The 27,469-nt window shown below is 43.3% G+C and overlaps 1 protein-coding gene across 1 annotated transcript in view; it reads right to left on the bottom strand.

Annotated features, from left to right (window-relative positions):
* The window catches only part of LOC115128233 (oxysterol-binding protein-related protein 10-like), a 150,899-nt gene that overhangs the window by 26,147 nt on the left and 97,283 nt on the right, over nucleotides 1–27,469 (bottom strand). The window contains exons 6-7 of the mRNA XM_029657907.2: nucleotides 24,427–24,652; nucleotides 16,392–16,519 (exon numbers count right to left, since the gene is read on the bottom strand). Coding sequence (XP_029513767.2) covers nucleotides 16,392–16,519; nucleotides 24,427–24,652 — 354 coding nt within the window. The remainder of the gene's footprint in view (nucleotides 1–16,391; nucleotides 16,520–24,426; nucleotides 24,653–27,469) is intronic.

Below are 27,469 nucleotides of genomic sequence, written 5' to 3' on the forward strand. Positions count from 1 at the left end.
TCCCCCTTCTGATGACCAGGTGGCGAATCGCATCTCTGCATGTCTGGCAGACATATCCGTGTGGATGACGGATCACCACCTCAAGCTGAACCTCGGCAAGACGGAGCTGCTCTTCCTCCCGGGGAAGGACTGCCCGTTCCATGATCTCGCCATCACGGTTGACAACTCCATTGTGTCCTCCTCCCAGAGCGCTAAGAACCTTGGCGTGATCCTGGACAACACCCTGTCGTTCTCAACTAACATCAGTGGCCCGTTCCTGTAGGTTCATGCTCTACAACATCCGCAGAGTTCACACAGGAAGCGGCGCAGGTCCTAATCCAGGCACTTGTCATCTCCGTCTGGATTACTGCAATCGCTGTTGGCTGGGCTCCTGCCTGTGCCATTAAACCCTACAACTCATCCAGAACGAGTCTGTCTGGTGTTCAACCTTCCCAAGTTCTCTCAAAGTCACCCCGCTCCTCCGCTCCCTCCACTGGCTTCCAGTTGAAGCTCGCATCCGCTACAAGACCATGGTGCTTGCCTCACACGGAGCTGTGAGGGGAACACCTCAGTACCTCCAGGCTCTGATCAGGCCCTACACCCAAACAAGGGCACTGCGTTCATCCACCTCTGGCCTGCTCACCACTGAGGAAGTACAGTTCCCGCTCAGCCCAGTCAAAACTGTTCGCTGCTCTGGCCCCCAATGGTGGAACAAACTCCCTCACGCGCCAGGACAGCGGAGTCAATCACCACCTTCCGGAGACACCTGAAACCCCACCTCTTTAAGGAATACCTAGGATAGGATAAAGTAATCCCTCTCACCCCCTCCCCTGAAAAGATTTAGATGCACTACTGTTCCACTGGAGGTCATAAGGTGAATGCACCAATTTGTAAGTCGCTCTGGATAAGAGCGTCTGCTAAATGACTTAAATGTAAATGTAAGTTAAACAATTTAAAGGCAATTCTACCAAATACTAATTGAGTATGTAAACTTCTGACCCACTGGGAATGTGATATAAGAAATAAAAACTGAAATAAATCATTCTCTACTATTATTCTGACATTTCACATTCTTAAAATAAAGTGGTGATCCTAACTGACCTAAGACAGGGAATTTGTCCTCGGATTAAATGTCAGGAATTGTGAAAAACTAAGTTTAAATGTATTTGGCTAAGGTGTATGTAAACTTCCGACTTCAACTGTAGGTCTATGGGCTAGGCTACATGAGGTGTGCGACTAGGATTTGAAAATGTTGCAAAAAAAGGGCAAGCTGTTTTTTGCTTACTGCACAAGCTGGACATCATTCACAAGTGATAAACTAATATTGTCACACATCAGACTATTCTTAATTTAGTGGTGTCTTTACATTCGCCAGGCCCACTGGCTCCAGGTCATCTAAGGGTCTCTGCTGGGTGGAGCCCCGCCTTGTCTCAGCTCACTGGTCACCATGGCGACACGCTCCAGCAGGTATATCTCACTGGTCACCCCCAAGGCCAGTTCTTTCTTCGGCCGCCTCTCCTTCCGGTTCTCTACTGCCAATGACGAGAGCAAACTGCAAGGATCACTAAAGCTGGAGACTCATATCTCCCTCACTAGCTCTAAGCAACAGCTGTCAGAGCAGCTCACAGATCACTGCACATATCCCATCTGGAAATAGCCCATCCAAGCTACCTCATCCCCATACTGTATTTATTTATTTATTTATCTTGCTCCTTAGCACCCCCAGTATCTCTACTTGCACATTCATCTTCTGCACATTCTACCATTCCAGGGTTTAATTGCTATATTGTAATTACTTCGCCACCATGGCCTATTTATTGCCTTACCTCACTTTTCCTACCTCATTTGCACACACTGTATATAGACTTTTCTATTGTGTTATTGACTGTATGTTTGTTTATTCCATGTGTAACTCTGTGTTGTTGTTTTTGTCACTTTGCTTTATCATCTTGGCCAGGTCGCAGTTGTAAATGAGAACTTGTTCTCAACTAGCCTACCTGGTTAAAATAAAGGTAAAAAAAAATAAAGCATATACTATATAATATATGGATGAAATTAGTTATCATTTAGAATGGACCATTATCATGCACCTGTTTCGAAACAGGGTCAAGGGAATAAAAAAATACATGTCGTCTATGCACTTAAATAGTGAATGGAGGACGCTTTTCCCGTGGCTCATTTTCATGCCAGCCAGGTAGGCTATACTCCTGTTGTAAAGATAAACAATGTGCTTAATATTAGGAAAGTTGAGAAATAAATATAGTAGATCTAGCCTATAGAAAGCTGATGGAGTCCTCTTTTTAGTAGAGGCCATCACCTTGTTTTCTCACGCAATTGCATAGCCTATAGAAATGTTACACAACATGAGCTCATGGGCTCTCATGAAGTGTTTGATTAGATTTTCAAATACTTTTGCATCGATGTCAGACTGATTAGAGGGACAGTACCAGCCTAGCAAGTTAGGCAGGCTACTATATGACCAGTAGCAGCATCAGAGCTTGGAGAAGCCTAATTACAGCGACTTAAAGGTCACGTGGAGTCAGACTGCCTTCATGACTGGTGTGGCGGTAATAGAGTCACCCTAACAGTCCTACTTCTGACCTCAATGGGACTTCCTGGATAAACAAAATATTCAAAAACGATTGTACATATACATGGATGTCATAACATCTATCACTGAAGGGTGTTATGCCTGACATTGTCTGGAGAACCCAGATAATCAGTGTAATAGATAATCATTTTCTCATACCGATCCCCTCCTTATTGTGACAACATTGGACACATCCACAATTAGAAGAGGACTCCATTTTTGCTTTTGCATTGTCTTATTTTCATTGCTAATCCAAGCACTACATAAAGTCCCATTCATTATTCAGAGAGTAGATACGGACCCATAGGAGCAGAGCCATAGGACAGAAGGACCCATTAAATAGGAATATGTAAATACCAGGCAGGGAACGCAACCAATTCCATTGTTCCATGCACCGGTTTACGGTTGGATCCTTGTAATGATGGTTCAGCGACACGCAGGGGGTCGAGGTATGCCTCGGAGAATTTCCCTGAGAGTGCACTGCCTGATTCCTTCCAACAGCTTAGTGCCCTTCAGCGCTGCCCGGACTCACAATGCCTTGACAAGGCTTTGATATAGTTGAGATGTTGCAGTGAACGTGGACAGGGTTGTGTCGTCCGTTAAAAGGTTAAAAAGAAGATCTCCTGCAGTAACTCAGGGAAGAAAAAAAGAGCCCATTGTATAATGCAGGAAAGTGCTCCAGTGGGCAACAAACACTGTCTTCTCCTCCCTCTCCCTCTTGTTATTTCTTTCTCTAACCATGTACAGTGTGCATCTGACACGTGACAGACTGCCACCTAATGTCACCAAAAATGTCACTGAATGTAGAACAGAATACGGTTGTTAGTAGCAGGAAATGACAGCCTGCAATGCCTTATACAAACAGAATGAACCATTACTTGGTAAATGCACACATGACCTAACACTCTCAGGCATATTACACACACACACACACACACACACACACACACACACACACACACACACACACACACACACACACACACACACACACACACACACACACACACACACACACAACCTTTAAACACCCTCACTTACGTTGCATGGTTGAGAAGATACAGGCTTGCTCTCAGTGCAGCTGGAGCTCATCTCCAGTAGGCTTGTGTGTATGTGTGAAAGAGACACCGATTAGAGACACACAGAACTAACCCACCAGGTGTCCACAAAGTCCCGAAGCAGAGTTTCTACCCACCGCGTCACCGTTGCAGAGTACTACAAATAGAAAACCCCCCACAATTATACCTTTGGAGCGATATTCAGTTAAAGCTCCTTCAGCTTCCTTTCCTGACGACTTGTTGTGCTGAGAGAATGTTGTGCAGAGGCAGAGCTGCCCTGCTGAAGATGAGACATGCGCTGTGGTGTTGGTAAGACCCCAGTCTAGTGCGTGACTAAGAGAGAGAGGAGTTCAAGTAAAGTGCTCTCTCTCGCTCTCCTCCCTACCTCTCCCCTACTCCTTCTCCCCCTCTCCTGGCTTTCACATGATACATGATGGTGTGTTTGATCCACACCATCTCCTTTTCCCTTTCTCCCTTTCCCTCTCTCCAGGCATCGGGGGAGTGTGTGGGCGGAGAGCTGGGATAGGGGGGAAAGTTTGCTCATGCTCTCACTTCAAAAAGGCCAACTCTTTTTTTTTCCCTGGACTTGAGCAGACTAACCTTTTAGGTCTATTCAACACCCACCTCAGTCCTTCTCATCCTCCACCAAATGCCATGACATCCCCCGATCGCTGGTCCCGTCCCTCGCCCATTGCAGGTGAAGAGGGCCAACATCACACTTCTATACTGACCTTTTGATATAATGGTGTCCTTGTTTCACCTTTTCAGCACATAACTAGCCCACGTGCTTTCTTTCTGCTCTGTTCCCCTTGGTTTCATATGCTGAAGAATTAGATCCTTGGAAACACAGTGAGATGTCAACTTTGTTGTGGTAAATAAAATGAAAATGAAATGTTCAGTCAGCCGGAAAAAAAAAACTTCTCCATTAGTCCTGAGCGAGTTCTTTTGTTGTCTCGGGAATTGCTCACTTAAACAGCTGCTCCAGTTTCAACTAATTCCAAACAGAGAATGGATCAGCCTCAGAGCACATGACAGATACTGAAAACACTAGTTCATACAGCAGAAACGTACAATCTGTTTGGATACCGACAGATGAAACAGAAGCAGGGTGAATTCACAGCGTGGCATGTTGATCAGCACAGAGGGAAAAGAGCTGCGCTGTCTGCCTCTCCAACCCTGAGAAATATCCATAGAAACGGATCCTGGATCAGATATGAGCTGCTCATTGACCATATTTATAAAGCGTCTCAGAGCATTAAGTGCTGATGTAGAATCAGTCTTAGTCCATGTAGTCTTATACATGTTGTTTTAAAAGGGCAAAGCTGATCCTAGATCAGCACTTCTGCTCTGAGATACTTTATAAATATGGGCCCAGAAACAGTCACTCCTGAGCATAATGTAGGTAAAACAATGAGACAATTACTTGGATGGGCTCAAACAAGTGATGACTATTAGACCCCATATTGTTTACCTATTGTGGCTGTCTATACTGTCAAACTGTCCAATAAAGCCATCTTTATGTCAGGAGCCATAGACGTGTTCCAATGGAGAGGTCATGTCAGGACATATGTTCTACTTGTTTCACTTCTTCTTCTTTTTTAAACAGATAGCATTATAGCAGTTACACTTCTCCCCAAGGTACCAGGAAGGAATTGCAACAACAACAACAAAAAAACAGAGACAAAATCCAAGACAAAGAAAAGCACAGATGAGCCCTCGAGGTTGACGCAAAAACAAAATCTAAAATAACTGGAGAAAAGCATCCAGATAGAGCGTGAATGAGCGCACATCTCTCCCATCTTCTCCCCAAAATTACAGTACCCCCCCCACACATCTACCATACTCACACCCTTGCTCCTGTCTGCCTCCCAACCCTGCACAAATGTTGAAACATAAAGAAAAAAATATGGTTTTGACCATTTTCAAGCTGCCTTGTTGGTCAGTGTGTCAGGCCAAATGCAACATCTAGGAATACCAACACGCTTGCTACTCTTCTTCGTCCCAAGAGCTTTCTTTCCAAGCTGCTGCTGCCCGTCTCATCCCTCTCCCTACTAGCAATGCCTGCTAACCTCCACAGGCAGCAGCCATGTCAAGACCATGGGTCTCCGCTGCAACCTCAAACAGCACAGGCTGCTACCCAACCAAAACAGACCGAGGGTCAACATGCATTCAGAACAGCCAAGAACATATGCACAGGGAGGGACATGCTACTTGGACAAATGAACGTATTTGAAACTTAGACCATACGTGCATCTAAAATCTACAGATCCAATGCCAAGACTAGACTGAGATCTACAAGGATCACGGATGCATTGACTGGATCAATGCCCATGTCAATTGAGCTTGCTAGTATCAGACCTAAATATGTTCCTGTGGAAATGAGGCAAGTAAAGCTGGGAGCAGAGCTCCTTCATTTATAAATAATCATGGGGAGTTTCATCAGCGAGGCATTTAAGGAGGGGAGCGTTGCTCATATACGCACACACTTGTTGAACTACACACACTTGTTGAACTACACACACTTGTTGAACTACACACACTTGTTGAACTACACACACTTGTTGAACTACACACACTTGTTGAACTACACACACTTGTTGAAATATACACACTTGTTGAAATATACACACTTGTTGAAATATACACACTTGTTGAACTACACACACTTGTTGAAATATACATACATACACACATACATACATACACACATACATACACACATACATACATACAGACACACATACGAGAGAGACACACACAGAGACAGAGAGAGATCAAAGAGATTCCACTGGAGATCAAAGATATTACACTGAACTGAATCCCATTTTCATACAGTGCATCATTAGTTTCTCCCAGTGTCACGATTCTAATTAATGTGGCCGATAGTTTGAGATAATGGTTTTAGACTAGATTTCCTCATTATTTATCATACAGTAAAAAAATATATATAAAAAATATTAAATTTAAAAAAAAATGTGCTGCTCTGTGTGGTTCCCATTCGAATCAAACAGCTCATCATGACGAGTACGGTGACAGAGTTTAAGGACCCTGGACATCAAGGCAAGCTGAACTGGCAATGAGTCAATTATTTCCATTTCGCTCACAGCTCTATGTTCTGTCTCAGATAAGCCAACATTTATGTGAAGCTTAGTTTCACATTTTGATATTTCCAAAGTCTTAGTTGCTCTGCTGTAAAAACCTGAGTAAAGCCACACAAGCGAGATGAATTAAAGTATAACGATGGCATTTCACACCACACACTTGTACATGTATGTGTGAAACAGGACAACTATAAGCCCCCCATATTTGAACAACAACTCAATCCCGTAGCGAGAGGATTAGCATAGAAACATCTCCCCCTCAACCCCTTTGAAAACACAGGGCTGTCAAAACAAAATACAGAACCAAATCTCTAATGACTTTCTCTCAGAAGACAGACAAAACAGAGAGAAAACTCGAAATTGAGACTCAGACAAAGTGGGTTTTGAGACCTCTGAAGTCTCTGAGCCGTCTCAGACAAAGTAATGAGCCTTCCAAACACAGAGAGGGACATGTTGTCAGAGCTTTGAAGTAAGACTGAAATGAGACAACTTTGAGGAAGTGTTTATATGCTGAACAAAAATATGAAACGAAACATGTAAAGTTTTGGTCCCATTTTCATGAGCTGAAATAAAAAGATGCCAGAAATGTTCCATACACACAAATTTGTTTACATCCCTGTTAGTGAGCATTTCTCCTTTGCCAAGTTAATCCATCCACCTAACAGGTGTGGCATATCAAGAAGCTGATTAAACAACATATTCATTACACAGGAGCACCTTGTTCTGGGGACAATAAAAGGCCACAAAAAATGTGCAGTTTTGTCACACAATGCCACAGAAGTCTAACGTTTTGAGGGAGCATGCAATGGGCATGATGACTGCAGGAATGTCCAACGGTGCTGTTACCAGAGAATTGAATGTTCATTTCTCGACCATAAGCTGCCTCTGTCGTTTTTATAGAATTTGGCATTACATCCATATGGCCTCACAATCTCGCCAGCCCCTCCACATCCGGCTTCTTCACCTGCTCTGAGGAGGTGGAAAGGGACCATGCACCTTGTGACGGGGGGCTGAGGATTATTTCTATCTGTAATAAAGCCCTTTTGTGGGGAAAAACTCATTCTGATTGGCTGGGCCTGGCTCCCCAGTGGGTGACGAGGGCCCACCCATGGCTGCGCCCCTGCCCAGTCATGTGGAATCCATAGATTAGGATCTGATTTCCTTCTATGAACCGGAACTCGGCAAAATCTTTGAAATTGCGGCATCTTGCGTTTATAGTTTTGTTCAGTATAATATTATATTAGGTCTCAGTGACAGGAAGCATTGAGAGAGTTTAGTAAGGAGTGTAGATAAATTACTCAGGTGGCTCCCTAAGTCACCCTGCCACCCTGTCTGAATTACGTTTGAGGGAAGAGGCTGGCGAAGAGCCTGTGAAGGGTTGTTGTTTTCTGACAGGGATCTTGCTTACGGGGATGATACTTTCGTTTTATTTCTCTCAGAAATGAAAACTGACTTTTTTTTCACTCCCTTAATGATGGTATTTACTGTGTACACAAAACATTAGGAACACCTGGTCTTTCCATGACAGACTGACTAAGTGAATTCACTTTCGACACCTTGTAAAGTCCATACTCTGAGGGCAAAAAGGGGTGCAATTCAATATTAGGTAGGTTGTGCCTAATGTAGTGTACCCTCTGTGTATATGACCACGACAACTACACAGTGAATGTTGTTTAAGATACACTACATACACAAAAGTGACTTTCAACGTGGCACCGTCATAGGATGCCACCTTTCCAACAAGTCAGTTCGTCAAATTTCTGCGTGTTATTATGGTGAAGTGGAAATGTCTAGGAGCAACAACGACTCAGCCGCGAAGTGGTAGGCCACACAAGATCACAGAATGGGACCTCCGAGTGCTAAAGCGCGTAGCGTCTGTCCTCGGTTGCCACACTCACTACAGAGTTCCAAACTGCCTCTGGAAGCAACGTCAGCACAAGAACTTTTTTCGGGAGCTTCACGAAATGGGTTTCCATGGCCGAGCAGCTACGCATTAAGCCTAAGCTCATCATACGCAATGCCAAGTTTCGGCTGGAGTGGCGTAAAGCTCGCCGCCATTGGACTCTGGAGCAGTGGTATGCGATGTCTGGAGTGAAGAATCACTCTTCAACCATCTGGCAGTCTGACGGACGATTCTGGGTTTGTCAGGAGAACGCTACCTGCCCGAATGCATAGTCCGGGGCTGTTTTTCACAAAGCGAGGTTCATACAGATATGGTTTGTCGAGATTGGCGTGGAAGAACTTGACTGGTCTGCACAGATCCCGGACCTCAACCCTATCAAACACCTTTGGGAAGAATTGGAACGCCGACTGCGAGCCAGGCCTAAACGCCCAACATCAGTGCCTGACCTCAGTAATGCTCCTGGCTGAATGGAAGTAAGTTCCCACAGCAATGTTCCAACATCTAGTGGAAAGCCTTCCCAGAAGAGTGGAAGCTGTTATAGCAGCAAAGGGGGGGATCAACCCCATAATAATACCGATGAGTTTGGAATGAGATGTTCGACAAGCAGGTGTCCACATACTATTGATCATGTAGTGTCTGACATCACACATGGCAGTATCCATTCATTTACATCACTATCTTCTGCTACCCTCTACTGGAGAGAGGAACGACCACTGAATGTATTGAAAGTGTGTAGAGTATAGGTCCAAGTGCAATGTGTGAAGGAAATGTGGGTTGGTGAATTGGACTGTCAATGCTAGTGCAAAAAAACATTTCAGAAATGACCTAAAATGCATTAAAAATTATGTGTATTTATCGTTACATTAACATCAAAGTGTCTCGGCATTGAATTGAAAAATGTGTTAAATTTTTTTTTAAACTACTTAGTGCTCATACACTTAGGTTGGGAGTCATTAAATGCGTTTTTCAACCACTCCACAAATGTCTTGTTAACAAACTATAGTTTTTGCAAGTCAGTTAGGACATCTACTTTGTGCATGACACAAGTCATTTTTCCAACAATTGTTTACAGACAGATTATTTCACTTATAATTCACTGCATCACAATTCCAGTGGGTCAGAAGTTTACATACACTAAGTTGACTGTGCCTTTAAACAGCTTGGAAAATGATGTCATGGCTTTAGAAGCTTCTGATAGGCTAATTGACATCATTTGAGTCAATTGGAGGTGTACCTGTGGATGTATTTCAAGGCCTACCTTCACACTCAGTGCCTCTTTGCCTGACATCATGGGAAAATCAAAAGAAACCAGCCAAGACCTCAAAGAAATTGTAGAACTCCACAAGTCTGGTTCTTCCTTGGGAGCAAGGTACCACGTTCATCTGTACGAACAATAGTACGCAAGTATAAACACCGTGGGACCACACAGCTGTCACTTACAAATGTAAATGAGAACTTGTTCTCAACTTGCCTACCTGGTTAAATAAAGGTGAAATTAAAATAAAATACCGCTCAGGAAGGAGAAGCATTCTGTCTCCTAGAGATGAATGTACTTTGGTGCAAAAAGCGCAAATCAATCCCAGAACAACAGCAAAGGACCTTGTAAAGATGCTGGAGGAAACAGGTACAAAAGTGTCTATATCCACAGTAAAACAAGTCCTATATCGACATAACCTGAAAGTTCGCTCAGCAAGGAAGAAGCCACTGCTCCAAAATCGCCATAAAAAAGCCAGACTACGGTTTGCAACTGCACATGGGGACAAAGATCGTACTTTTTGGAGAAATGTCCTCTGGTCTGATGAAACAAAAATAGAACTGTTTGGCAAGGGGGAGGCTTGCAAGCTGAAGAACAACATCCCAACCGTGAAACACGGGGGTGGCAGCATCATGATGTGGGGGTGCTTTGCTGCAGGAAGGACTGGTGCTCTTCACAAAATAGATGGCATCATGAGGGAGGAAAATTATATGGATATGTTGAAGCAACATCTCAAGACATCAGTCAGGAAGTTAAAGCTTGGTCGCAAATGGGTCATCCAAATGGAAAATGACCCCAGGCATACTTCCAAAGTTGTGGCAAAATGGCTTAAGGACAACACAGTCAAGGTATTGGAGTGGCCATCACAAAGCCCTGACCTCAATCCTATAGAAAATGTGTGGGCAGAACTGAAAAAGTGTGCGCAAGCAAGGAGGCCTACAAACCTGACTCAGTTACACCAGCTCTGTCAGGGGGAATGGGCCAAAATTCACCCAACCTATTGTGGGAATCTTGTGGAAGGCTACCCAAACGTTTTACCCAGTTAAACAATTTAAAGGTAATGCAATCAAAATTCTAGTTGAGTAAACTTCTGACCCACTGGGAATTTGACATAAGAAATAAAAACTGAAATAAATCATTATCTCTACTATTATTCTGACATTTCACATTCTTAAAATAAAGTGGTGATCCTAACTGACCTAAGACAGGGAATTTGTCCTCGGATTAAATGTCAGGAATTGTGAAAAACTGAGTTTAAATGTATTTGGCTAAGGTGTATGTAAACTTCCGACTTCAACTGTACATCTAAAAACTCAAGCAAAACACCTACAAACTGTCTGGGGTACTAACAAATGGCCAGACAAGTGTTAAGACGGGCCCAGGAGTGTTTTGGGGTGAACTTCCCCTTTAAACAAAGTAAACATCACTAAAATATTGTATTCTGAATAGTCTGATCATTTGTTTTGATTACAAAGCCCTGTCCAGGTCATTTGGGACAGCAAATACATGTGTTGTTCAGCCATTATCCAAGTTTCAAAGTTACAGCAAATACTTGTTGTTCAGTCATTATCCAAGTTTCAAAGTTACAGCAAATACTTGTTGTTCAGTCATTATCCAAGTTTCAAAGTTACAGCAAATACTTGTTGTTCAGTCATTATCCAAGTTTCAAAGTTACAGAAAATACATGTTGTTCAGTCATTATCCAAGTTTCAAAGTTACAGAAAATACATGTTATGTTGTTCAGTCATTATCCAAGTTTCAAAGTTACAGCAAATACTTGTTGTTCAGTCATTATCCAAGTTTCAAAGTTACAGCAAATACATGTTGTTCAGCCATTATCCAAGTTTCAAAGTTACAGAAAGTACAGATCCATTTCCTTGCCTCTCTGGTATGAGGAATTGAATGAAATAGCTGTCATCATTTCTCTACTAGCAATCTACTCTGCATACAGAATAGTGATGCTGGGACTATTGTATTATACCTGCCAAAATATTGCATGGGGTATTGGAAATGCATAAAACCACCTGATTTCTGCCAACACAAGCACTATAAATCCCATTTTTCCTCGGCACACTCTTACCCCCTGCCAGATGATGAAGTGCTTTCTCCTGATGTTAAACGCCATTTTAAACATCATGTTTTTACTGCTTCTGTTCTTCCTGAATCAGAAGAACAAATCTAATGACTGATGCTGCTTTAAAAAACAGAGAATAAGCATAGAGTCAAGAGTGTATGGAAACTCCATGAGCTACACACTTCCCCTTGGCTTGTGTATGGTGTTAAAGGCAATGTCACAGACGAGTCAAGGTGTGAACGGACTATATAGTAATACGGCATGAATCTCCTTGCATTTAAGAGCCATCACACCACATATTCTGTGACACAGACACTTATATGTCCTACAGTAGGCCATAGTATAGCCTATAGCCCATAATGAGAATGGCTGCCAAAGAGTAAAAAGAACATCAGCAAAGAAGTATGATGCTGTGGCTACAATATACACTGCTCAAAAAAATAAAGGGAACACTTAAACAACACAATGTAACTCCAAGTCAATCACACTTCTGTGAAATCAAACTGTCCATTTAGGAAGCAACACTGATTGACAATACATTTCACATGCTGTTGTGCAAATGGAATAGACAACAGGTGGAAATTATAGGCAATTAGCAAGACACCCCCAATAAAGGAGTGGTTCTGCAGGTGGTGACCACAGACCACTTCTCAGTTCCTATACTTCCTGGCTGATGTTTTGGTCACTTTTGAATGCTGGCGGTGCTTTCACTCTAGTGGTAGCATGAGATGGAGTCTACAACCCACACAAGTGGCTCAGGTAGTGCAGCTCATCCAGGATGGCACATCAATGCGAGCTGTGGCGAGAAGGTTTGCAGTGTCTGTCAGCGTAGTGTCCAGAGCATGGAGGTGCTACCAGGAGACAAACCAGTACATCAGGAGACGTGGAGGAGGCCGTAGGAGGGCAAAAATCCAGCAGGAGGAGCAGGAGGAGCACTGCCAGAGCCCTGCAAAATGTGCATGTGTCTGCTCAAACGGTCAGAAACAGACTCCATGAGGATGGTAATGAGGGCCCGACGTCCACAGGTGGGGGTTGTGCTTACAGACCAACACCGTGCAGGACGTTTGGCATTTGCCAGAGAACACCAAGATTGCCAAATTCGCCACTGGCGCCCTGTGCTCTTCACAGATGAAAGCAGGTTCACACTGAGCACATGTGACAGACGTGACAGAGGCGGATGCTTTAGTCCAGGTCTGAGAGGAGATCCCTCAGGAGACCATCCGCCACCTCATCAGGAGCATGCCCAGGCGTTGTAGGGAGGTCATACAGTTACGTGGAGGCCACACACACATTACTGAGCCTCATTTTGACTTGTTTTAAGGACATTACATCAAAGTTGGATCAGCCTGTAGTGTGGTTTTCCACTTTAATTTTGAGTGTGACTCCAAATCCAGACCAAATCAATTCCATTGATAATTTTTGTGTGATTTTGTTGTCAGCACATTCAACTATGTAAAGAAAAAAGTATTTAATACGAATATTTCATTCATTCAGATCTAGGATGTGTTATTTTAGTGTTCCCTTTATTTTTTTGAGCAGTGTATTTCAAAGCCACCAGGGGGCAGGCTTGACACCAGCTCCTCTAAACTCTACTAAGTTCATCCCTGCAGTTCTGACGAGCACATGTAACCCCTGTCAATCACTCTATCCACCACATCCATTAGCCACCTCTATCATCTCAACTCCTGAAAATCACTATAGTTCAAAGGCCCCAAAAAAAGTTTTTAAAAAACCCATCCACTTGAGATGAATCCTTTCCTCATATCTCTAACTCCTTCTTGACTTCTCTCCTTACTAAGGCAGAAGCAGAAGATGGCAGACGCTCTGTCTTCCCTGATTGGAGCGAAAATAATGAATCGAGAATATATGAGGGTGTCGGCTATCATTAGAAGATAAAACTATGTGTCAAGCTGGACTAATTAGCCTCCTCTTTGCCCTCTTCCTCGACAGGCCCCTCCAGTTCTAGCACCGTTAATGAAATGTTGGTTTCACACATCAGAACAAAGGGGGGTTGGAGAAGTAGCTAGCCGCTAGTCTCGACACACAGTCTGGGTGAACTATCAGAAAGTTTCAAGTTGTGATTGTTTTTGGTGGACTCTATTGCTGTGACCTATAGACAGACTGGAGATGCAATCTAGTCCAGATACACAGCACAGAAAATCTTGACCAATGAAATCACATGAAATATTTACTGTATATGGCACTCAACAAAGCAGAGTTCCAAAATAACTTTTCAGCATGTAATAGAAACCCCTCTAACCAGACTCTCTACCTCTCCTCGAACTCTGCCACATAAGCAAAGTTCTGTGACCAAATTTTTTGCAATAGTCCACAGAAACATTTGAAGATGGACCCCCCCCACCAAAAAACACTTGTATTGAGTAACTGCCATCGAACAAACACCAATTCCAAGCACTGGAAATCCTCTATACATCACAGTCATGGGGGATTTGATCATAGGGAAGCCCCTAGCCAAATGGGAGTGAGCCCAGAGGAGGCTGGCACCAGCACACGTAGCCATTGATTTATCCTGTCGACACACCAAGTCACCTGACCACATCAAACTTCCACATTGATTTATCTAACACCCTCTGCAAAATGAGACTGTGTGGAAATGATCGACGTAGGCCTAGTATATAATTATTATTATTTTTTTAAACAATATAACTGCCTTAAGCATGGATCACTGGACTTAGTCTTATTCTCAATGTTTGACCTATGACCACGAAAATGTACAGGGCATCCATAAGAGTAGTAAATGTCACCACAGAGACACATTAAGCGATTACAGTCGGCGGTCTATTACTAAGTACTACTTTACCATACAAAGCCTGTTACATTACGTTTCAATCCTTCTAAATTACAAGTTGGGTTTATAAGACATTGTTGTATACCTCATGATGGTATTTGTCTGGATTGCAATTATTCTCAGCACGCATCAAGATCAAAAAGCCACTTAAACAACCCCCCCCCCCCCCCCCCCCCCGTTCAACCTCATTGTGTATTCTGATTGAGATTTGTGTACTGACATGGGTGTTGAATTAATCTATCCTCGTGAGCCGCCCGATCCCGTGAGTTGACATGAAAACGCTGCACGGATATAATAGCGCAGCGATAATCAGTCTGGTAATTACGAGGCTAGAATTCATCTGTAATGACAAGCATTTATGACAGAGTAATGTTCTAATTGTAACATTTGACGGGGTTATTATGCCTTAGCATGACAGCCGATGTGTTAGAGGGGACAATCTCCTCATGAGTCTTGGTCTCATTCGGAATGTAAAATATCGTTCAACTGGGATGATGGAATAATAATAATGTCAGAATCAAAGTTCAATGTGGTTCAAATGACAGAGCGATTTCTGTGAAATTGTAACTCCCCTGTTCTATTAGATATTCATGGGAAGCCCCCCCGCCCCCACACACACACACACACACACACAAACCGGCACTAGCATCACTATTAACATTTTAGAAGTGCATTGAGTTCCTACGCCCCTCTGAGCAACACAGTCACTGCAATGGAATTTTCACAACAGAGGAAAAAGGCAATCGCATCATCACGAGTCACAACAATAGACAAACACAGTCTGCTTAAACTAATAACACACAAAGAGTGTGCAAAGCTCTCATCGAGGCAAAGGGTGGCTACTTTGAAGAATCTCAAATATAAAATATAACACTTTAATAGTCTTCACTACTATTCTGGAATGAGTAGGTGTATAGAAACACTGATTGGTACTGTATATATATATTACCTCCACTAACCTGTACCCCCTGTGCATAGCCTCATTATTGTTACTTCCTTGTTACGCTTTAATTATTTCATCAATATTTCTTTAACTCTTATTTTCTTAAAACTGCATTGTCGGTTAATTAGGGGCTTTGTAAAGTAAGCATTTCACGGTTGTATTCGGCGCATGTGATGAATAGAATTGTATCTTATTAGACCGTATTTCCTCTCCTTGCTCTGACACAGGACATGACTTCGATTCGCTGAATTTCTCTCTCAAGCGTGAAAGCACCACATGAAAAACAAATGTTGTGTATGACAATATACAGCAAGTGTTATGCTCACAGTGCATTCGTTAAAATGTGCATGCACTTGTTCTGTGCATGATCAAGGTATGCATGTTTATGATTGGTTCAAAATGTCTTAATTTATAGGCCCTTATCAGTTGATGGCCTGGGTAATACCTCTGCTACCCTTAGAGCGGGCGCAGATGGAGAGATCTTTGGAAGCAGTCATGTCGTCTCCTCTGTCAAGTTACAATAAACCACCACTTTCGCGATGCTTCTGAAGAACCTGGCCCCTTTAACCGGGGATGAAACACGCGTACAGACACCCCAGAGGCTCAATGTGTGAGAGTATACGGCATATGGTGAGTAATTAAGGTAAGAGGTGTGTGTGTGTAAAAAATCTCCCCTTACCTCAGCACCATGGGGGCTTCTTTTCCTTAGGGCTGGGGAGGGCTCTGCAGAGCTTAGAGCGGTCGGGCCACCGTTCTTTAGTTGTTCCCCCGAGGGCGAATTTGGTACAGTCCACACAGGAACACCATCTGCAAAGGGAGCATTAGAGAGGGTCAGAACCAACTGATTTCAGACCACGTTCAGGGGGTACACTGACAGCTGGGATCTATGAGCCTTTGGCCAGATCTCAAGCTTCATTGATCCGTATTGATTGACTTACACCGAGTGTAAAAAATATTAAGGACACCTGGTATTGACTGACTTACACTTAGTGTACAAAACATTAGGATTTACCTGGTCAGTCTATGATCCCTTATTGATGTCACTTATTAAATCCACTTCAGTCAGTGTAGATGAAGGGGAGGAGACCGGTTAAAGAAGGATTTTTAAGCCTCGAGACAGTTAAGACCTGGATTGTGTATATGTGCCATTCAGAGGGTGAATGGGCAAGACAACAGGTTTAAGTGCCTTTGAACAGGGTATGGTAGGAGGTGCCAGGCGCACCGGTTTGAGTGTGTCAAGAACTATCAATGCTGCTGGTTTTCACACTCAACAGTTTACCGTGTGTATCAAGAATGGTCCACCACCCAAAGGACATCCAGCCAACTTGACACTACTGTGGGAAGCATTGGAGTCTACATGGGCCAGCATCCCTGTGGAACGCTTTCAACACCTTGTAGGGTCCATGCCCTGACGAATTCAGGCTGTTCTAAGGGCAAAAGGTGTTACAACTCAATATTAAGAAGGTGTTCCTAATGTGTTGTACACTCAGTGTATATTGATTTACTTATACAGTATATAATGCTGTGTATAGACAGTATATGAATAGAAAAGGTGTATATAGCAGTGAACTATCCTCATCATTCTCTATTTTCTTTGGAAAATCAGATAAGCTTTTTATTACATTTTGAAACCAAAAAACAACGGAGATAGATATGGGAATAGGTATATGAGGGTGATCTAGCTGAACCGATCTGCCACTCAAAGACAAGACAACAGGAAATGTAATCTGAGTGTTTGTGTGAGTATACGGACGGTGGACTTGCGGCTCTGACTTGCAGAATCTAGGAGTCAAAAAGGGGTGTGTGTTCGGAGCTCGAAATGAGAAACCAAAATGTTCTGAAAGAGACTGCAGGACTGGTGAGGAATCATAGTCCTGAAGGGTCACCAGTCTAATACTTTTGTTGCTACTATTCTGTCAGAACGTGTTCTTTTGTAACACTATTAAACTGAAGGCCATGACTTTCCTTTGACAAGGTGTTCTGTGTATTTCCATAACCAGTCTAGTTGAAATCGAACAGACAATTTACAGGACTGCTGCAATTGAGGTAATAGAATATGGGAAGGAATGCGAGAACAGAACAATCACATTCTTCCACTTGGGGGGGACGAGAGTGAGCCGTTTCCAAAATGATAGGAAGAATCCAAATGGAACAATGCATTCTGACAGACATTGGTCAGAAAATGACTGGTCATTTGTAAATGTGTTTGATAAGAACTAGACCTACATACTGTGTGAATACATTTAGGATATGAACAAGTTATGGAAACGGTCAACTGTGAGCAAGATGTCTTTGTGTTGTGTTTGTGCCTATGATGAGGTGATTTATTTTTCTTGCTTGTTATTAAAATACAAGTCACGACTTCCCAGATATCAAGGACTAGAAATGGAGAGGGAGGTAATTGTAACCTGTGTATTTAATTTGTTCCCCTTCCCCCTGCATGTCATTCAGTGCCCACCTGTATGTGTATGGCTAAATCTAACAAGATCTACCAGCGGCAAGGGACCGTTTCAGTTGTTTAACCATTTTGATGAGCACAAATAACCCGACCAAATGAAAGACCATACAAATAGTGTCTGTTTGAGATGCTAAGCTCTGCAGTGCCCGCCTTGACACGTGATTGGTCAAGTCACATGACTCCGGTCTATAATTAGTGTACACCCACGCAAGTTCAGCTACTTGTCTAGTAGGATGAGCTGAAACGCAGGCTGCGGCCTACCATAATGCAAGTCCACGCAATCAAGACCCTGTAAGTAGAGCGCTGCTGAGGACCGTTTCCAAATTCCATTCCTCCCCCAGTTGAGATTGGGTTAACTCTAATGCACCTTCGTCTCTCTACTCTCTGGTGTCCATTATTGATGGTCCAGTTGAGCAGAGTCGACTGGCGAGGTGCCCAGGGTGTCAGAATGCTTTGACACTGCCCTCCATGCAGGCTTCTGTTGATCTGGCAGGCAGAGCCCTCAGTACACAGGGCAGCAAACCCCTACCGTAGCTAATGGGATCCTCCATTGAAAAATGCATGCACATAAGAGAGTACTGTATAACAAGTGGCAGCACTGCGGAGGACCAGCATATTTTGCATTGCTGAGGTCCCTGCTTTTGTTGCATTTTCTCTACCTATTTAGTCTGTAGTTAAAATAAATGCACACGTGTTCAAGGAACAAAGATAAGACGTGAAGGAACTAATTACATATCCTTCGTAAGAGCAGAAAACATTTGTTATATGTGATGCAATTCGGGCTGTTATTCTATGAACAGTTATTCAAATGTTGTTCAGGTAGATCATGAGAGTGAGAGAGAGATTGTGGGGGGGGGGGGGGGATTATCACTGCAGTTGTCCATTGTTTTGGGGAGAGAAAATACATTTTCTCGTGCCAGGAATGAATCATTGTGTCCTCCCTATTCAAATCTGGATGATATCCAGTGGCTGTCACTGAACAGCTGTGATCTTAGTGATGGTCACACAATGAAGATGATGCACCACCAAAAGCAGAAGAAGCACCTAAAAGAGAGAGTGTGTCAATGAAGACAGACATGGGTGTGAACAGGGTTACGCTGCAGGCCAGGAGTGTTGTACAGAAAAATTAATGCACTACAGTATGCTTTTCAAAATGGCTTTTGTCTTCCATTTCAGGGCTGGGACCTCAATGCGCCTCATTTGTGCCGCTTTACTGGCTCTAATGAGGACCGCCACAGGAAAAGAAGACCCAGAGTTACCTCTGCTGCAGAGGATAAGTTCATTAGAGTTAAATGCACTTCAGATTGAACGCCTCACAGAGTTCAAGTAACTGACACATTCTCCCTCCTCCCCACCTCCCATACAAGAAAGAAGTCAAAACACACTCAGCCCTCTCATTCATTTGTGTGAAATGCCACTTGATTTGCCCCTAGTACCATTTGGAGACATGGCACATTTGCTAGTTATTTCACGATGGAGATAAAATAAAACTCTTGGCGAGGCAATTCATTCCTTCATGGATTTTGATCTGCAAAAAGGAAACGCTCCACGTTAAGCATTTGAAATGGGCCGTCAGCAAGCTGTGTAGTAGTGGGAGCACGAGAACCAAGCTGTGTAGTAGTGGGAGCACGAGAACCAAGCTGTGTAGTAGTGGGAGCACGAGAACCAAGCTGTGTAGTAGTGGGAGCACGAGAACCAAGCTGTGTACTAGTGGGAGCACGAGAACCAAGAAAGCAACGAGCAGCCAGTTCCTCCATGACATCACTCAATAGGCCACCCAATAGAACGTACAGGGTTTCCGGGAAGTTTCACAAAGACCTTTAAAAAGCTCCAGGCATACAGTACCCACAGCGCCAAAGAGATTTCTAAGGGGGTGACCCGCAGGGACCGTGCCAGTCAGCCAATTTGCGGTCCCGACCTCGTGCTTGGCGCTTGTCGGGCGCCATGCAACAATGTGACCCTGTCCATGCAGTGGTTGTTGCAAGGGTTGGCTCAGGACAGTGTGGAATGGATGTTGAAGGTGGCACCGGGGCACAGCAGGTCCCCCACAAGACAACGCGTTGTGAGCAAGGCAGTGGAAAGAAACTGGTTTGTACTTGCGGCCTGGCGGTCCCACTCCACACCACCCCCTGTCTGACGTACAGGGCAGGGTGACTGTTAGGACATAAATAAGAACACCAGAAGAGAAGACATAAGGAGACTGAGAGAAAGAACCCCCATCCCAACCATCATCCTCATTCCTAGCCAAACCATTACATCTACTTGCACCAGACAGAGGTTGGTTGGTCATAAGTACTGCTCTAGGGTCAGCTCAACCCCAACCTTATGTCAAATATAACCATGTATCTAAAAGCGAAACTGATCCGGAACTAGGAGTAAAATGTGAAAAGGTGGAAGGTTTTCTTGAATGGGCGAATGTTCGGTTAGTCTTCCATTGACGTCAAAGCAAAATTTGGCTTAAGTGGAAGGCCAGTTTTATTGCTTCTTTAAATCAGGACAACAGTTTTCAGCTCTGCTAACATAATTGCAAAAGGGTTTTTCTAATGATCAATTAGCCATTTAAAATGATAAACTTGGATTAGCTAACACAATGTGCCATTGGAACACAGGAGTGATGGTTGCTGATAATGGGCCTCTGTACGCCCATGTAGAAATTCAATTTTTTTTATCTGTCGTTTCCAGCTACAATAGTCATTTACAACATTAAATGAACATTATGGCAAACAATTAGTATTATATCAAACAATTATTGTGACTCATCCTATATTGTCCATAATGTCTTTTACTCCCTCGCAACAGTTGTGGGATACACAGCCACACACTCATACAGAAAACGTTTGACCTCTGTCATTGCCAACAAAGGGTATATAACAAAGTATTGAGATAACAAAAGTTTATTGACCAAATACTTATTTTCCACCATAATTTGCAAATAAATTCATTAAAAATCCTACAATGTGATTTTCTGGATTTTTTTCTCTCATTTTCTTGGTTGAAGTGTACCTATGATAAATTACAGGCCTCTCTCATCTTTTTAAGTGCGAGAACTTGCACAAATGGTGGCTGACTAAATACTTTTTTGCCCCACTGTACAAACACACACACACACACACACACACACACACACACACACACACACACACCCCTTTCCCCCACAACAACCATAGACTTAACAGTTGCACCATCCCAGAGCCCAACTCAAGAAAGGTCTTGATTTATGAATGCATATACAGTTGCAGCTGTATGCGAAGGCCTGCAAGACTGAGCAAAAAATGGGCAGAAGTGGGGATATTTGATTAACCATTGCCACGTCCTAGATGATGGAGATAAACCCCCTTCTCCTGAAACACCCACAACACAGTCCCCCGTATTGACCATATTCCCAAGCATCTCAGTGCAGTCAGACCTTTGATTTTGTGTCACCAGGGCTACAATAATATACCCCCTCTCTGAATGTATGAGTGTGACCCCCTCCCCATGGGTTACTGCAGCTAGTGTTGCCAGTACTGCCACTGCCTGGGTGGGGGCAACCCACAGGAATCCCCACCGGCTAGATACAAGGTCGTCAAGGTTCTCATTAGCAGCTTTGAGAATTTCCTTGTGTAGTATGCTCTCCCTTTAGGGGGATTTGGCTTTGCATTACCAACCCTGCCAAGCAGGCTCAGGATCTTGAGGGGGCAGTGCTGCTCTAGGTCTCTGACCACATTTCGGCTGCATACAGACCACTTACAGCAGGCCCATAAAACAGCTAGGGACTTCTCCTTAGTATCTGGGTCATTCAGGTGGGTGTCTAGGGTATAGGGTTGTGGACCGTTCCATCAATATAGGACCATAAATAAATACATTTGATGTATAATTTATTTTAAAAATGTAGTTCCCCATGATGGGACAATAAATAAATGAGATGTATACTTTATTTTAAAAAATGTAGTTCCCCATGATAGGGCAATAAATAAATAAGATGTATAATTCATTATAAAAAGTAAACTAAAATGTCAAATCCAAATAACTTCACTGATCTTCATTGTAAAGGGTTTAAACACTGTTTCCCATGCTTGTTCAATGAACCATAAACAATTAATGAACATGCACCTGTGGAATGGTCGTTAAGACACTAACAGCATACAGACGGTAGGGAATTAAGGTCACAGTAATGAAACCGTAGGACACTAAAGAGGCCTTTCATATTTATTTTGGTGAAAAACACCAAAAGAAAGATGCCCAGGGTCCCTGCTCATCTGCGTGAGCGTGGGTTAGACATGCTGCAAGGAGGCATGAGGACTGCAGATGTGGCTAGGGCAAGAAATTGAAATGTCCGTACTGTGAGATGCCTAAGACAGTGCTACAGGGAGACAGGACTGACAGCTGATTGTCCTCGCAGTGGCAGACCACGTGTAACACCTGCACAGGATCGGTACATCCGAACATCACTCCTGCGGGACAGGTACAGGATGGCAACAACAACTGCCGAGTTTCACCAAGAACACACATCCCTCCATCAGTGCTCAGACTGTCCGCAATAGCCTGAGAGAGGCTGGACTGAGGGCTTGTAGGCCTGTTGTAAGGCAGGTCCTCACCAGACATCCCCGGCAACAACGTCGCCTATGGGTACAAACCCACCGTCGCTGGACCAGACAGGACTAGCAAAAAGTGCTCTTCACTGAAGAGTCGCGGTTTTGTCTCACCAGGGGGAGTGATGGTCGGATTCGCGTTTATCGTCGAAGGAATGAGGGTTACACCAAGGCCTGTCCTCTGGAGTGGGATCGATTTGGAGGTGGAGGGTCCGTCATGGTCTGGGGCGGTGTGTCACAATATCATTGGACTGAGCTTGTTGTCATTGCAGGCGATCTCAACGCTGTGCGCTACAGGGAAGACATCCTCCTCCCTCATGTGGTACCCTTCCTGCAGGCTCATCCTGACATGACCCTCCAGCATGACAATGCCACCAGCCATACTGCTCGTTCTGTGCGTGATTTCCTGCAAGACAGGAATGTCAGTGTTCTGCCATGGCCAGCGAAGAGCCCGGATCGCAATCCCATTGAGCACGTCTGGGACCTGTTGGATCGGAGGGCTAGCGCCATTCCCCCCAGAAATGTCCGTGAATTTGCAGCTGCCTTGGTGGAAGAGTGAGGTAACATCTCACAGCAAGAACTGGCAAATCTGGTGCAGTCCATGCGGAGGAGATGCACTGCAGTACTTAATGCAGCTGACTGTTAATATTAATTTTGACCCCCCCCCCCCTTTGTTCAGGGACACATTATTCAATTTATGTTAGTCACATGTCTGTGGAACTTGTTCAGTTTGTCTCAGTTGTTGAATCTTGTTATGTTCATACAAATATTTACACATGTTAAGTTTGCTGAAAATAAACGCAGTTGACAATGAGAGGATGTTTCTTTTTTTGCAGAGTTTATATCCCTCATCTGCACAAAATTGAAAGCTCTCTCACAACCCCTGCTCACAGACAGACATTGGTTCTGGGATATGCAACCATTTCCTTTCTCATTCACTTAACGCCACACTTATCCAAACACCAAAAAGCACACACCACACCATCCATCTCAATACATCCACACATACCGTGCCTTCTATCTGCTGTGTTTTTATCTCTGCCATGTTGAATGTACTTTTGTGTTCCAATTAGTTATATTTGAAGATAAATAGAAAAGATATATATATATATATTTCATTATTTGTCTCCTCTATGAGATCTTTGTGATTTTTAGAATCACGTGGTCTTTGTGTCTCTGAACGACTGGTTGTCAATATACAGTTTATCGATGACGAGAGCTACTCGTTTCCCTTTCAATCTATTTTCCTTGAAAATTGGATACAGAACTTTGCGCCGTTCTGCAATTTCCTTCGGGAACTGGTCATTCATGCCTATTTTCGTGCCAGCAAGTATTTTACCCGGACTTTTAACCATTATTTTATCTTTATAGAAAGCACATTTGGCAACGATTGGGCGTTCATACCTCTGCCCTCTCTGTCCGAAGCAGTGTACACGTTCGAGTTGGATTTTGTCGATAGCAATCTGATAGAGAGTTCCTCCTTACAGCGCTTCAGATTCTAACTACATATTCAGGAACTTCTCCTTCTTTCTCTTGGATACCTGTAAGTACCAGATTCTCTCTCATGGATCTAGTTTGTATGCCAAGTAAGGCTTCTCTCAGAACCACGTTCTCCTTTCAGGCCCTTGCAGCTGCTGTCGGGGTCTAAAGGGAGACTGGGTGGAGGATGCCTGTGGCGGACTCACCGGAGGAGGGACCGCAGGTGTGGTTGGGCTGGGAGCCCTGGGGCTGGCTGTGGGTCTGGGTCTGTTGCAGGATGTTCAGGCATTCTCCCAGGCAGCTCATGGTGGCAGCCGACGTGGCTTTGAGGAGCAGGAGGTCCTGGTCCAGGCAGGAAAGGGGTCCTCGCGTGGGGAGGGACTCGATGGACTGGACCAGGTTCTTCTGTTGACACTCTGCTTGGCTCATCACCTGAGGGAGGACAGGACAAGGTTAGAGGGTGTGGGGCAATTTCAAATCTGAGTGAGGGTGCTGGAGAAAATAGAAATAAATACACACACACACACACACACACACACACACACACACACACACACTTGAAGTCGGAAGTTTACATACACCTTAGCCAAATACATTTAAACTCAGTTTTTCACAATTCCTGACATTTAATCCTAGTAAAAATTCCCTGTCTTAAATCAGTTAGGATCACCACTTTATTTTAAGAATGTGAAATGTCAGAATAATAGTAGAGAGAATTATTTATTTCAGCTTGTATTTATTTCACACTTCGACTCGTCTGTGACATTGCCTTTGTAACACCATACACGAGCCAAGGTGAAGTGTGTAGCTCTTGGAGTTTCCATACACTCTTGACTCTATGCTTATTCTCACTTTTTTAAAGCAGCATCAGTCATTAGATTTGTTCTTCTGATTCAGGAAGAACAGAAGCAGTAAAAACATGATGTTTAAAATGGCGAAAGCACTTCATCATCTGGCAGGGGGTAAGAGTGTGCCGAGGAAAAATGGGATTTATAGTGCTTGTGTTGGCAGAAATCAGGTGGTTTTATGCATTTCCAATACCCCATGCAATATTTTGGCAGGTATAATACAATAGTCCCAGCATCACTATTCTGTATGCAGAGTAGATTGCTAGTAGAGAAATGATGACAGCTATTTCATTCAATTCCTCATACCAGAGAAGCAAGGAAATGGATCTGTACTTTCTGTAACTTTGAAACTTGGATAATGACTGAACAACATGTATTTGCTGTAACTTTGAAACTTGGATAATGACTGAACAACATGCATTTGCTGTAACTTTGAAACTTGGATAATGGCTGAACAACACATGTATTTGCTGTCCCAAATGACATGGACAGGGCTTTGTAATCAAAACAAAGGATCACAGAGTATTCAGAATACAATATTTTAGTGATGCTTACTTTGTTTAAAGGGGAAGTTCACCCCAAAACACTCCTGGGCCCGTCTTAACACTTGTCTGGCCATTTATTAGTACCCCAGACAGTTTGTAGGTGTTTTGCTTGAGTTTATAGATGTACAGTTGAAGTCGGAAGTTTACATACACCTTAGCCAAATACATTTACACTCAGTTTTTCACAATTCCGGACATTTAATCCTAGTAACAATTCCCTGTCTTAGGTCAGTTAGGATCACCACTTCATTTTACGAATGTGAAATGTCAGAATAATAGTAGAGATAATGATTTATTTCAGTTTTTATTTCTTTCATAAAATTCCCAGTGGGTCAGAGGTTTACTCAACTAGAATTTTGATAGCATTGCCTTTAAATTGTTTAATCTGGGTAAAACGTTTTGGGTAGCCTTCCACAAGATTTCCACAATAAATTGGGTGAATTTTGGACCATTCCTCCTAACAGAGCTGGTGTAACTGAGTCAGGTTTGTAGGCCTCCCTGCTCGCACACGCTTTTTCAGTTCTGCCCACAAATTGGATTGAGGTCAGGGCTTTGTGATGGCCACTCCAATACCTTGACTTTGTTGTCCTTAAGCCATTTTGCCACAACTTTGGAAGTATGCTTGGGGTCATTGTCCATTTGGAAGACAAATTTGAGACCAAGCTTTAACTTCCTGACTGATGTCTTGAGATGTTGCTTCAATATATACACATACATTTCCTCCAGCATGATGCCATCTATTTTGCGAAGTGCACCAGTCCCTCTTGCAGCAAAGCACCCCGACAACATGATGCTGCCACCCCCGTGCTTCACGGTTGGGATGGTGTTCTTCGGCTTGCAAGCCTTCCCTTTTCTCCTCCAAACCTAACGATGGTCATTATAGCCAAACAGTTCCATATTTGTTTCATCAGACCAGAGGACAGAGGACAAAAGTACGATCTTTGTCCCCATGTGCAGTTGCAAACCGTAGTCTAGCTTTTTTTAATGGTGGTTTTGGAACAGTGGCTTCTTCCTTGCTGAGCGGCCATTTCAGGTTATGTCAATGTAGGACTTTTGTACCCGTTTCCTCCAGCATCTTAACAAGGTCCTTTGCTGTTGTTCTGGGATTGATTTTCACTTTTCGCACCAAAGTACATTCATCTCTAGGAGACAGAACTAGTCTCCTTCCTGAGAGGTATGATGGCTGCGCAGTCCCACAGTGTTTATACTTGCGTACTATTGTTTGTACAGATGAACGTGGTTCTTTCAGGCATTTGGAAATTGCTGGATGAACCAGACTTGTGGAGGTCTACAATTTTTTTTCTGAGGTCTTGGCTGATTTATTTTGATTTTCCCATGATGTTAAGCAAAGAGGCAATGAGTTGAAGGTAGGCCTTGAAATACATCCACATGTACACCTCCAACTGACTCAAATTATGCCAATTAGCTTCTCAAGCTTCTAAAGAAGCTTCTAAAGCCATGACATAATTTTGTGGAATTTTCCAATCTGTTTAAAGGCACAGTCAACTTAGTGTATGTAAACTTCTGATCCACTGGAATTGTGATACAGTGAATTATAAGTGAAATAATCTGTCTGTAAACAATTGTTGGAAAAATTACTTGCGTCATGCACAAAGTAGACGTCCTAACCGACTTGCCAAAACTATAGTTTGTTAACAAGAAATTTGTGGAGGGATTGAAAAACAAGTTTTAATGACTCCAACCTGAGTGTATGTACATTTCCAACTTCAACTGTATATAGTGAAATCATATGTTTGAATTCAACAGCATACTCATTGACACCAATAGTGACCTATTATCATTAACTAATAAACCTACTTTTTCAGAGTAACTTTCACATTTAGATATAATACATT

The sequence above is a fragment of the Oncorhynchus nerka genome, linkage group LG4, assembly GCF_034236695.1.
Source record: "Oncorhynchus nerka isolate Pitt River linkage group LG4, Oner_Uvic_2.0, whole genome shotgun sequence".
In the NCBI taxonomy this organism is placed as follows: domain Eukaryota; kingdom Metazoa; phylum Chordata; class Actinopteri; order Salmoniformes; family Salmonidae; genus Oncorhynchus; species Oncorhynchus nerka.